General features: G+C 46.6%; 1 protein-coding gene across 5 annotated transcripts in view; it reads left to right on the forward strand.

Moving 5' to 3' along the window:
* Positions 1–13,537, forward strand: part of LOC139545774 (rhotekin-like) — a 144,836-nt gene that overhangs the window by 127,066 nt on the left and 4,233 nt on the right. For 3 of the 5 annotated variants that reach the window (XM_071353932.1, XM_071353933.1, XM_071353934.1), the window contains exons 5-11: positions 2,003–2,120; positions 3,700–3,924; positions 4,191–4,285; positions 4,756–4,862; positions 9,855–9,986; positions 11,984–12,149; positions 12,479–12,583. In XM_071353932.1, the coding sequence (XP_071210033.1) occupies positions 2,003–2,120; positions 3,700–3,924; positions 4,191–4,285; positions 4,756–4,862; positions 9,855–9,986; positions 11,984–12,149; positions 12,479–12,583 (948 nt within the window). Of the gene's footprint in view, positions 1–2,002; positions 2,121–3,699; positions 3,925–4,190; positions 4,286–4,755; positions 4,863–9,854; positions 9,987–11,983; positions 12,150–12,478; positions 12,653–13,273; positions 13,371–13,537 lie in introns of all 5 variants that reach the window. The other 2 variants (XM_071353935.1, XM_071353936.1) reach the window with 2 other exon arrangements.

Consider the following 13,537-nt stretch of genomic DNA (forward strand, 5'->3'; position numbering starts at 1 on the left):
AGATTCAATGCATAAGCAGCACAGCCAATGGATGTGATGTGAGAGTAGGACTCCTCCACTTTAGACCAAGCAGCCTTCATGTTCGCAGCATTGTCTGTCACCAGTGCAAATACCTTCTGTGGTCCAAGGTCATTGATGACTGCCTTCATCTCATCTGCAATGTAGAGACCGGTGTGTCTGTTCTCCCTTGTGTCTATGCTCTTGTAAAATACTGGTTGAGGGGTGGAGATGATGTAGTTAGTTATTCCTTGCCCACGAACATTTGACCATCCATCAGAGATGATTGCAATACAGTCTGCTTTCTTTATGATTTGCTTGACCTTCACTTGAACTCTGTTGAACTCCGCATCCAGCAAATTAGTAGATAAAGCATGTCTGGTTGGAGGGGTGTATGCTGGGCAAAGATCGTTCAGAAATCTCTTCCAATACACATTGCCTGTGAGCATCAGAGGTGAACCAGTTGCATACACAGCTCGAGGAAGACATTCATCAGCATTTCTCTGACTACGTTCCTCCATTGAGTCAAAGAAACTTCTGATTCCAAGTGGACCGTGAGCTGTTGCTATCGATGAAGTGTCTGATTCATAATTTTCACCTCGAATAGAAGTAGAGGGACTTTTGTCAGAGGTTTCTTGTTGTGAGTGCTGAGGGAACATTATGCACTTTGGCCAAATGATTCTGCATCTTTGTTGCATTCTTCACATATGATTTGGCACAGTATTTGCAAATGTACACAGCTTTCCTCCTACATTAGCTGCAGTGAAATGTCTCCACACATCAGATAGTGCCCGTGGCATTTTCCTGTAAAGATTAGAAAAAACAAATACAATTCCATGTACAGATAAATAGTTAAGCAGTTAGATTAAACAACTCCTTTGTAAGATAAATGTTTTAAAATGAAACATGTTAGCAGGCTCAAGCAAGCTAAAAACTAACTAGCAGAAATTGTTAACGAGTTAGAAATGATTTAAACATACTTTGCTGTAGGCTACTATTTACTAGTTAACAAAAATCATGTATGTCATATAAAATATATTCACCCCACCCAGTATTATAATCAAAACTTACCAGAAAGCATGTAGTCCTTGGCTCAGACAGTGTAGTGTGAGCTCAATAGCATCTCATTAGTGTGCAAGATCTTGAGAATCAGCTGTTTTTATTTAACCTTTATTTAACTAGGCAAGTCAGTTAAGAACACATTCTTATTTACAATGATGGCCTACCAAAAGGCCTCTTGCGGGGATTTAAAAATATTTTAAAAATATATAAATATAGGACAAAACACACATCACGACAAGAGAGGAGAGACCTAAGGCAGCAACACATGACAACACCGCATGGTAGCAACACAACATGGTAGGAGAACAAAACATGGTACAAACATTATTGGGCACAGACAACAGCACAAGGGCAAGAAGGTAGAGACAACAATACATCACGCAAAGCAGCCACAACTGTCAGTGTGTGCATGATTGAGTCTTTGAACATGTGATGGAAGAATGCACTGTGCAATCAGAGGGTTGCAATTCCATTGAATTGGGGATTGTTTAACCAAAATATGCCACAAGACCTAGAATTGCCTTATGTGTATCCCTCAAAAAAAGTTCACTGTTATAAGCTTGCTTTTTTGATGAATTTAAGCAAAATTCCCAAAATTCCCGGGCTTAACTTCCCATGGACTCTTTGCAACCGTAACTGCTACCTGTAAGGGTCACGAGTCACCACCTAATGGTAAAAAAAAGAACACCGAAATCCTTAGTATGGTCTGCCCCTCCCCGACAACTGGAATCAATTCATCTGCATGACCTAGTAGACCTATACGCATATAACTTAACTCCAGGAGGGACAGGTAGTAGGAGAGTCTAGGTGAAGTTTAATGAGGCAATTTGTTAAGGTCGTTAAGTGCAGTGGGAAGATAACGGAGCCCAAGAAGGCATGGACAAACACTCGCACACACACTACACTCACACGCTCACACACATACTCTCTCTCTCTTCCTCAGAGCTGCATCGGTGTGCAGTGTTCTGTCTGCTTCAGGTGGGAGGGGAGATCCACGACACAGACATGGTGATGGTGGACCGGACACTCACCGACATCTGCTTTGACAACACCATCGTCTTGTACGTCTTCTCGTTCTGTTGGCTTGTGTTGTCTTGCGCTGCATTTACACACGCTGCCCAATTCTGAACTTTTATTTTATTTTATTATTGGCAAAAGAGCTAATCTGATCGGTCGAAAGATCAATTAGTGGAAAAAGATCAGAATTTGGTTTTCTGTGTAAACGCAGCCTTATTGTCTTATCTTTCCCATGCTAAGTGTTTGGTGTTTATGTGCATGTTTAAGGTCATGCTTGTATTGAGATACGTTTATAAATCAAATCTATCAGTACCTGATTCTGTAAATAAAGTGCATTCAGAAAGTATTCAGACCCCTTGACTTTTTCCACATTTTGAAACATTAAAGCCTTCTTTAGAAATTTATTCAATAGTTTTTCCCCCTCATCAATCTACACACAATACCCCATAATGTCAAAACAAAACAGGAAATATCACATTTACATAAGTACACCTATATTTGGGGAGCTTCTCCCATTCTCTGCAGATCCTCTCAAGCGCTGTCAGGTTGGATGGGGAGCATCGCTGCACAGCTATTTTCAGTTTGATCGGGTTCAAATACGGGCTCTGGCTGGGCAACTCAAGGATACTCAGAGACTGTGGGCTTAGGGGTCATTGTCCTGTTGGAAGGTGAACCTTCGCCCCAGTCTGAGGTCCAAGTTTTCATAAAGGATCTCTCTCTACTTTGCTCCGTTCATCCGGCCCTCAAATCTTGCTAGTCTCCCGGTGCTTGCCGCTGAAAAATATCCCGACAGCATGATGCTGCCACCACCATGCTTCACCGTAGGGATGGTGCCAGGTTTCCTCCAGACGTGGCGCTTGGCATTCAGGCCAAAGAGTTAAATCTTGGTTTCATCAGACCACAGAACCAGCGGGCTGTCATGGTTGTCCTTCTGGAAGGTTCTTCCATCTTCACAGGGGAACTCTGGATCTCAATCAGAGTGACCATCGGGTTCTTGGTCACCTCTCTGACCAAGGCCATTTTCAGTTTGGCTTGGAGGCCACCGTGTCTATGGGACCTTCAATGCTGCAGACATGTTTTGGTACCCTTCCATAGATCTCTGCCTCGACACAATCCTGTCTCGGAACTCAACAGACAATTTCTTTGACCTCATGGCTTGGTTTTTGCTCTGACATGCACTGTCAACTGTGGGCCCTTATATAGACAGGTGTGTACTTTTCCAAATCATGTCCAGTCAATTGAATTTACCACAGGTGGACTCCAATCAAGTTGTAGAAACATCTCAAGGATGATCAATGGAAACAGGATGCACCTGATCTCAATTTTGAGTCTCATAGCAAAGGGTCTGAATACATTTTTAATAGATTTGCAAAAATTCTAAAAACCTTTTTTTGCTTTGTCATTATGGGGTATTGTGTGTAGATTGAAGAAGAAAAACATTCATTTAATCAATTTTAGAATAAGGCTGTAACATAACAATATGTGGAAAAGGTCAAGGGGTCTGAATACTTTCCGAAGGCACTGTATAAATATGTGTTTGCTGTGTGTGCATGTGCGTTCTTTTTCCTTTACACTGTTACACATGCTTTGAATATCTATGTGTGTGTCTTTGGCTGTGTATAGCAGCGAGGCCAGCCCGGGCTTTGAGCTGCGAGTGGAGCTATACAGCTGCTGTTCGGAGGAGGACTACTCGGCAGGGAGCGCGCCCAGGAAACTAGCCAGCAAACTGAGCAGCTCTCTGGGGCGCTCGGCAGGAAAAAAGCTCTGTGTTGCCATGGACCCTGGAGCCTGCAGCCCCACCAGCCATGGAGGGGCAGCCACACTGCTGCTACCTGGACCTGCAGTGGCGTAAGTGGGTTTTGTTGTATCACATCGGCTAGATATTCACACACACACACTGATACGCATTTCCATGCATACATTGAGGCTGCGTTTACACAGGCAGTCCAATTCTGCTCTTTTGCCCAATTTAGAACAGTTAGTGGAAAAATAATTAGAATTGGGCTGCCTGTGTAAACACAGGCAAAAACAACCACACAAAGTCACTGGCGGACACACAGAGATACGTGTGCATTTAGTCCCACAGCTCACCAGTATCTCTGTTCTGTCCACAGGGGACCTAAGTACCACCTCCTGGCCCACACATCCCTGTCACTGTCACATGTCCAGGACAGCTTCCGCACTCACGACCTCAGCATCTCAGGCAACGGTAGGTCACAGTCTAGATGTGGTTTATCCATGTACAGTACTCATTTTCTTTCTGTCTCTTTCTTTCTTTCCCTCAGTGTCAGTCTCTCTCTCTCTCTGTGTCTCTCCCCCGCTCCTTCTCTCCCAGCAGGTATCTAGCTGACAGACAGCCAGTCAGTCAAGGTCGTAGTAATAAAGCACTCTAGCAGGGTCAGTGCCGTGTAAAACTCTAATGACGAGGGCAACAGGGGACTAGACACCCTGACATGTGCTGCTGCTTTATTCATTGCCCCTTACGGCTCTAATAAAGTTTGATGGGCACTTCACTGTTGTTCACAGCTCTCCCTGCAGCGGTGAGACTTTTATTCCCTGCTATTACTGTTGGTGTGTGTTTGTTTGCCTTTGTGTGTGTGCGTGCATGTGGTATGTTCATTGTATTTATTTTCTCATCCCTTTCTTTCTCCCTCTCCCCCTCTCTTTCTCTCCCTTCAGAGGAGTGTTCGTACTGGGTGCCTCTCTACGGCAGTGCGTGTTGTCGCCTGGCTGCCCAGCCTCACTGTATGACCCAGCAGATGATGAGTGGCTGCTTGAAGGTCAAGGTGAGTGTCTGTGCGCGTGCATTTGCGTGTGTGTGTTTGGCAGGAAAGCGAGACATGTGCGTAGGGCTCTAAAGTGCGACAAAATATTTTGTTGTGCGACCCCCATTAAATCCAATCTACTGTATATGTGTATTAGAAAATAATTGTTGTAATGATAAGGTTTTGCTTTACCGTTGTTTCCCTGGTGCAGATTCATTAGCGTCATGCTTGCACCATTACTACAGCAAAAACTGCTTGTTTCTAGTCCAAACTTAGCACAACTCGGGATATGACCAGATGTTGACACGGGAGGCGGATAGTACAGTTCTCAGATTATTTATTAGAAACAAAGGGCAGGTCGAGGGCAGGCAGAGGTTCGTAATCAGGTCAGTCAGGCAGGTACAGGACGGCAGCCAGGCTCGGGGTCAGGACAGGCAGAGGTTCGTAATCAGGTCAGAGTCAGGCAGGTACAGGAGACAAAGGGCTGTGAGACAGGTTTAATCCTAGACACATGAAAAGTGGGATGTATACGGAGGGTACGGGGCTAAGGATCTTGGAGATGGGGAAAAGGCCGATTAAAACGGGGGGACAGTTTGCGGGACTCTACCCGGAGGGGCAGATCCCGAGTGTACAGCCATGCCCTCTCCCCGAGACGATGCCGGGGTCCGGTGGTTGGTCCGCCTGTCGTCGATTCCTGGAGGTGAAGAGCCGACCGGGCTCTCCTCCAGGTGCGGCGGACGAACATCTGGGCATAGTGTATGCTGAGAAAAGGACGGTGTTGCGGGCATACTCTACCACACGAGCTGCTGGCTCCAGGTGGTGGGGTTGGCGGAGACCAGGCAGCAAAGAGTCGTCTCCAGGTCCTGATTGGCTCGCTCCGACTGGCCATTAGACCGGGGGTGGAACCTGGAGGACAGGCTGGCCGACGACCCAATGAGCGTGCAGAGCGCCTTCCAGAACTGGGATGAGAACTAAGGACCACGGTCGGAGACCATGTCCACCGGAAGTCCATGGATCTGGAAGACGTGCTGCACCATGAGCAGGTGGCGTCTCCTTGGCTGAGGGTAGCTTGGGGAGAAGGATGAAGTGGGCGGCTTTGGGAAACTGGTCCACCACTGTAAGGATAACCATGTTGCCATTAGACGGGGGTAGACCAGTGATGAAGTCCAGGGATATATGTGATCAGGGACGGGAAGTGGTTGAAGGAGGCCAGCCGGAGCTTGCCGAGGAGTCTTATTCTGGGCACACGGTGCAGGCGGTGACGAATGCAGAGAGGTCAGGAACCAATGTGGGCCACCAAAAACTTTGTTGTACAAAGGCCAGGGTTCGACGGGAGCCAGGGTGGCAGGCCAGTCGAGAGGAATGACCAGATTCCAGAACCAAGGAACGGTAGAGTCTGGGACAAACATCCGGTTAGCCGAGGAGGATGGTCTCGGGCTCTGATGGTTTAGCAGTGGGGCAATAGGGGCGTGACAGCGCACCAGGCTTCACATTCTTGGACCCTGCTCGGTATCAGATGATGAAGTTAAATTGGGTGAATAACAGGGCTCATCAAGCTTGCCTGGAGTTGAGGCGCTTGGCGGTGCGGAGATATTCCAGGTTTTTGTGATCTGTCCATACTATGAATGGGTGTTCCGCTAACCAGTGCCCCCACTCCTCTAACGCCATCTTTACCGCCAGAAGTTCCCGGTTACCCATTTCGTAATTCCTTTCAGTGAAGTTGAGACGATGGGAGAGGAAAGGAAGGATGCAGCTTTTGGTCTTGGTCCGAGGTGTCGACCTCCACCACGAACTGTCGAGACGGATCTGGATGGATTAGGATGGGGACAGTATTGAATTGGTGTTTGAGGTCCAAGAACGCCTGGTCTGCACCTGGAGACCATGTAAACGGGACCTTTGGAGAGGTGAGGGGGGATGCCCGGGTGCTGTAGCCCCAGATGAACCGGTGGTAGAAATTGGCAAACCCCAGAAAGCGTTGCTGCTGCACTCTCACCTTTTCAGGATCCATCAGGATGTTGCCAGGATGTTGCCTGCAGCTATGATGTACCCCAGCAAGGAGATTCCATTTTTTCCGCTTTGACGTACACCTGGTTCTCCAGAAGACGCTGGAGGACATGTTCTTATGTCGAGTGGAAAAGCAAAAGGATCAAGGTAGACGAATATGAACCAGTTCAACATGTCCCGGAGAACTTTTGTTTACCAGGGCCTGAAACACAGCAAGAGCAATGGTCAGTCCGAACGGCATCACCAGATATTAGTAGTGCCCGCTAGCCATGGTAAAGGGGGTCTTCCACTCATCCCTTCCCGGATCCTTACCAGATGGTAGGCATTCCAGAGGTCCAACTTGGAGAAGATGGTAGCCCCCTGGAGAGGCTCGAAAGCCGAGGCGATGAGTGGAAGCGGGTAACGGTTTTTAACCCCGGTAGTCTATACATGTACGCAGGGTTTTGTTCTTCTCCACAAAGAAGAACCCTGTGGCTGCGGGGGAGGCAGAAGGACGCATACCCCGTGCAGCCAGGGAGTCCTCAATATACGTCTCCATCGCCTTGGTCTCCAGATCTGACAGGGGAAAAAGACGCCCGGGAGAAGGTCGATGGCACAGTCATAGGGCCGATGCGGAGGAAGCGCAGTGACACGGGCCTTGCTGAAAACATCCCGGAGGTCCTGGTACTCCGCGGAGAGGTCCGGGGCTTTTCCCACCCCGCAGGAAGAGGTCCCGGGGCAGGCAATGAATGGGCTGCGAACCAGTAGCCCAGTCGATCAGGGGATTGTGCCTCTGGAGCCAGGAAAACCCCAAAACCATGGGTGCATGATGGGATTTGATGGGCAGGAACTGCATAAACTCACTGTGATTACCCGACACTCTCAGGCTGGTGTGGGTGACTCTGCCAATAGAGCCCCCATCCAACTCTCTGACTTCCATGGGAATGGAGAGGGGTTGTGTGGGGATTCCCAGCTCCAGCACCAGGGTAGCGTCCATAAAGCTCTCGTCGGCCCCAGAGTCTATGAGCACCCGGAGAGATTTGGACCGGTCACCCCACAACAGGGTAGCATGGAGAGGGGTACGAGCAATGGAAGATGGGAAACTCCCCATACGTCTCACCAGCGTACTTGTACAAGTACCTCCTTGATGAGCCTGGTTCTTAAATGGGCAGGTAGATATAAAAAATTACGAATAACTCCACAATACAGACAGTTCTAGGTGTTAAGTCCGCGTAAGCACTCAGCAGGAAACAATCTAGCCCTGCCCAGTTGCATGGGCACCGGAGGAGACAACTCGACAGACCTCGGTGTCCTCCGAGAGACTTCGGCTGCCATCGGATCCACTTGGAAATGTTGGCTTTGTGGATTTCCAGGAAGCGAGGTGGAAATCGAGGACGAGCATTGGCGACAGGGAACAGACTCCCTCTCCCGCCTACATTCCCGTAGCCGCCCATCGATCCGGATGGTCAAGGCTATGAGGGAGTCGAGGTCCAGGGGCAGCTCCCGGGCTGCGAGCTCATCTTTAATCACCTCCAACAACCCGTGAAGGAATTTGTCGAACAGGGCTTCCGGGTTCCAGGCACTCTGTCGCCAACATTCGAAAATCCAACACATAGTCTGCCACACTACGGGAATCCTGACGTAGTTTTAGCAGCTTACGAGCCGCCTCCCTCCCAGACAACGGAGAATCAAACACTTTCCGTACGTCCGCCACAATCTGAGGCAAACAATGGATTGTTGCTCCCACACCGCCGTAGCCCAGGCAGGAGCCCTCCCGGACATCAGCGTTATCACATACGCTATCCTCGAGCGAGCCGAGGGAAATGAAGAGGGCTGCAGCTCAAAGATGAGAGAACATTGTGAGAGAAACGCCCGGCAGGATCTGGGATCTCCAGCATAGCACTCCGGAGGAGGTAAGCGGGGTTCTTGGGAAGCCGGGGTAGATTGGGGAGAAACACCGCTGGTAGCGGGGTAATTGTGACAGTCTGGGGGGTTACTGTAGTGACGGGCTGCCTCACAGACAATCCGCGGAATTTCTCCAGCAATGTGTTGAAGGCACGGTCCTGGCATTCCGCCAAGGTGTGGACTCCTTCCATAAGACCTTGAAGTAACTCCTCGCGTCTTCCAATGGTGGCTTCCTGGGAAGAGACGGCATTGTGGAGCTGGTCCGAGTCTGCTGGATCAGACATGGCCAGTTCGTACTATCACTGCTCAGGATATGACCCAGATGCAGACACGGGAGGCGGATAGTACAGTAGATTATTTATTAGAAACACAGGGCAGGTCGATGGCAGGCAGAAGTTCGTGATCAGGTCAGAGTCAGGCAGGTACAGGACAGCAGGCTTGGGGTCAGGGCAAAATGGTCAGAACCGGGAAAAACTAGGAAACAGAACTAGAGAAACAGGAAAGCGAGAAAGAACGCTGGTAAGACCTGACAAGATGAACTGGCAACAGACAAACAGAACACGGGTATAAATACATAGGGGATAATGGGAAGATGGGCGACACCTGGAGGGGGATGGAGACAAGCACAAAGACAGGTGAAACAGATTAAAACTGTTCAAAGATCTGACCCATATTACAGGCGCAACAGTTTTTTCTTCTTGTCGAGGATTGGGGGCCCGCATTTTACATTCTAAAACTATTTTGGGGCCGTTAACCTTTTTGTTTTACAAAAAGTCACGTTTGTTTCCTCAGCTAGCTAGCTAACAACCTGGTAACTTTACCAGTATAGTCAAACATTTAGGGGTACAGAAAGAAAGGAAAGGGATGGCTTCTTCAGATCAATGATCATAGCAATGAATCAGTGACAGATCTCTTGCATGTCCTCATCACAAACTTGACACTCTTAAAGAGACAGTGTAAAATGTTCAATGTAATGTATCTCAATAGGAAAATAGTGCTTTTGCACAATGTAGAAATATAATATTCCACAAATGACTTTTGATTTAAATGACAGGTATTTGTATCAACATTTTAGCTTTTTATAATAAACAAATGTCTGTCTGTGTCTCTCTCTGTCTCTCACAGCAGTTGGGAGGTGACCCTCAGAGTTGGACGAATGTCTACGGCGTCCTTAAAGGGACAAACCTTTTCTGTTACCACCGGCAAGAGGATATGGAGGCTAACGTCGAGCCAGCATTTACCATCGCCATCAACAAAGTCAGTCTATTAAAAAAAAATTACTTTACCACATACACACACACTCAAAAAAACATGCTAGCTACGGATATAGGGATCATCTGATCTTTTAATGCCACCTCTATTATTATTTGTGATGTCTTCTTAACCTCTATGGGATCGGTGTCCCCCCGCGGGACAGTTGAGCTAATGTGATTAGCATGACGTTGTAAGTAACAAGACAATTTCCCAGGACATAGACATTTCTTATATGGGCAGAAACTTTCATTCTTGTTAATCTAACTGTACTGTCCGATTTACAGCAACTATTACAGTGAAAAAATACCATGCTATTGTTTGAGGAGAGTGGATAACAACAACTTTGATACATACATTCAGCTCTGAAGGTAAATAATGTACTTACATTCAGTAATCTTGCTCTGATTTTTAAACCTGAGGATCCCAGAGATAATGTTGCATAGTTTTGTTTGATAAATACATTTTTATATTAAAATGTAGGAACTGGGTTCTACAGTTTGAACCCCTGCTGTGTCCTGGTCCTGAGCTACAGGCAGTTACAGTTGAAGTCGGAAGTTTACATACTTAGGTTGGAGTCATTTAAAACTCGTTTTTCAACCACTCCACACATTTCTTGTTAACAAACTATAGTTTTGGCAAGTCGGTTAGGACATCTACTTTGTGCATGACACAAGTAATTTTTCCAACAATTGTTTACAGACAGATTATTTCACTTATAATTCACTGTATCACATTTCCAGTGGGTCAGAAGATTACATGCACTAAGTTGACTGTGCCTTTAAACAGCTTGGAAAATTCCAGAAAATGATGTCATGGCTTTAGAAGCTTCTGATAGGCTAATTGACATCATTTGAGTCAATTGGAGGTGTACCTGTGGATGTATTATAAGGCCTACCTTCAACTCAGTGCCTCTTTGCTTAACTTCATGGGAAAATCTAAAGAAATCAGCCAAGACCTCAGAAAATAAATTGTAGACCTCCACAAGTCTGGTTCATCCTTGGGAGCAATTTCCAAATGCCACTTTGTCATTATGGGGTATTGTGTGTAGATTGGGGGGGGGGGGGGGGGATTATTTGATCCATTTTAGAATAAGGCTGTAACATAACAAAATGTGGAAAAAGTCAAGGCGTCTGAAAACTTTCCAAATACACTATAAATGCTCCGTACATATTTTGTCTTTCTTGATTCTTGAGATACAGGCATTTGGAATGTTGTGCATGAACATATATCGAATTAATTTGATTAATTCGAATGAATCGCCAAGTCCTAATACAACCAGACGGTCTCTCATAAGAGAGAGTCCAGTTGTCCCCAATGTTTCAAGGACAGAACTTATTCCTCTTTCCACCCTGTCTATTGTTGATCCCTGTTGGCCTTATTCTTTCTGCTGGGGCTCATTGAGTCGTGGTGACCCTTGACCCACAGTACAAAGCCCTGTTTTAGCTTCAGGCAGTGACCATTAAATCAGCCAACTCTGTGGGATCATGTATTAGTCAACAGCTCTGACTGCTATGCTATCAGGATCAACGTGAGCCCAGAGTGAGGCTGAACAGGGCGCTGCTGCCATCTACTGGTGGCGATGAGAAAACACATTGCAGTACAGTCATTATAGTGCGTCCCAATAATATTGCCTTTCTCCTGAAACGTACCCTCGTTCACTACTTCCCAAAGCATTGATGGAGGTATTGGCTGTAGGGCATTTCCACCTCCTTATACCAGTAATTTCCTTTCAAATTATTGAAGGGTAGTGAACAAGTGCACACTGGGAGGACGGAGAGATAATTGGGACGTAACTGATAACTGGGACAGATTCATGCTTGAGGCTGACGCTACCGGACTTGAGTACGTCAGTGACCGCTCTTTGTGTCAGTAAGTGCATTCACAATCTGCGTTGACAGACGTTAAAAGCACGATTTCATGCTTAAATGCTTATTTTTGGGTGGGTATTGAAACATTTGGTTAATTCAACATCGGTAGCTTATTGTGTGTCTGTGTGTTAGGAGACGAGAATACGTGCGTCAGAGAAAGACCCCCACAGTAAGGCCCAGAGCATCTGCATCAGTAACCAGTACGGGGGAGAGGAGGTGACGCACACACTCTCGGCAGACAGTCGCGAAGAGACACACCGCTGGATGGAAGCCTTCTGGCAACAGTTCTATGACATGAGTAATTAAAAATAATAATAATGACTTATTATTAACAATAATATTTTTTTATTTTATTTAATAATTTAAACTAATAATACATCTGTATTTTTTTACACGAGTAAGTAGGTTCTGATCACATGATTAGGGCCCTATGTTCTTCATTGGTGAGGTCAGGAGGTAAGAAAAAACTCCTGACCCTCCTGGCCTTAGACATAATACACACTTTACAATCTAGGTTCTCAAATGCTCTTGTTCATGTGCTCATTGGCTCCTGATGTGTTGTTAGTGGTTTTCTCAGCTCTTGATTGGATGTTAAAAAGTGATTGACGGCTTCCCTCTTCCCTGCAGGCCAATGGAAGCAGTGCTGTGACGACTTGATGAAGATTGAGCTGCCATCACCCCGGAAACCAGCCATTGTCACGTCGAAACAGGGTTCTCTTTACCACGAAATTGGTAAGACAGCAACCCAAATGGATTCAGAAACGGATGACTATATTGTCCAAAATACGTTTATATGATTCAGTAAGACGTTTTGGAAACTTGAGGGTCTCTTTCTGCTTTTATTCGTTTGTTTTAAATCGAGAACATACAGTAGGGTAACATAATAGTTTGTTTAGGTTAGCGTAAATAAATCAATGAACGATATATCCAGAGGAGGACGGTGCCCTTTCCGTAACTGCATGTGTGTGTTTCTGACTAGTTCTTCTAACAGTGGTGTGGTCCACCATACGCATGAGCTCTCCATCAGACTACTCTGAGCTACCTGCTACCACACTAGCACACCAGCCAACCTCTGTACTTGACAATGGATGGAAGTGTTCCTTTCTCTGACATGCTGCTGACTCACTTTCTTTCTCTCTTCCTTTCTCCCTCTCCTTGTGTCTCTCTCAATTTTTGTCCCATCTCCCCTCCGTGCCACTCACCCTTGTTCCTGTGATCAAATCCCCCCCCCCCCCCACTAATATCATTCTTTATCCTTCATTATTAATTGTACACTCCAATCGAATGCTAATCTTCATATTCAAAATGAACGTACTTTTACCTTGTCGCGCACGTCATTTCATTCCCCAAATGATATATCGCCATTATATTTTACTGCTTGTCAATGTACATTATACCTGCCCCTCTCCCCCTGGATCCTAGCCCCCCTCACCACCCCCTCTTGCGAGGGTCTCTTGCTGCAGGATAACGCTGTGTCTGCTGAGATTCGTGCTCTGCTCTCCTCCTATTACAACGACAGGTGAAGTACCAGTGGGGTCCACTTCCCTCCCCCCCCGTACTGGGCTCTCCTACCTACTGAGGAGTGTTAAAGCTGACATCCCTCAACTACCACCACCAAGTCTAGGCCTACCCTTCTCTAAACTTTCTCAACTTTATGAGCATAGCATCCTTCCACAGTGGAGTAAT

This window comes from Salvelinus alpinus, chromosome 19 (genome assembly GCF_045679555.1).
Source record: "Salvelinus alpinus chromosome 19, SLU_Salpinus.1, whole genome shotgun sequence".
Taxonomy (NCBI): Eukaryota; Metazoa; Chordata; class Actinopteri; order Salmoniformes; family Salmonidae; genus Salvelinus; species Salvelinus alpinus.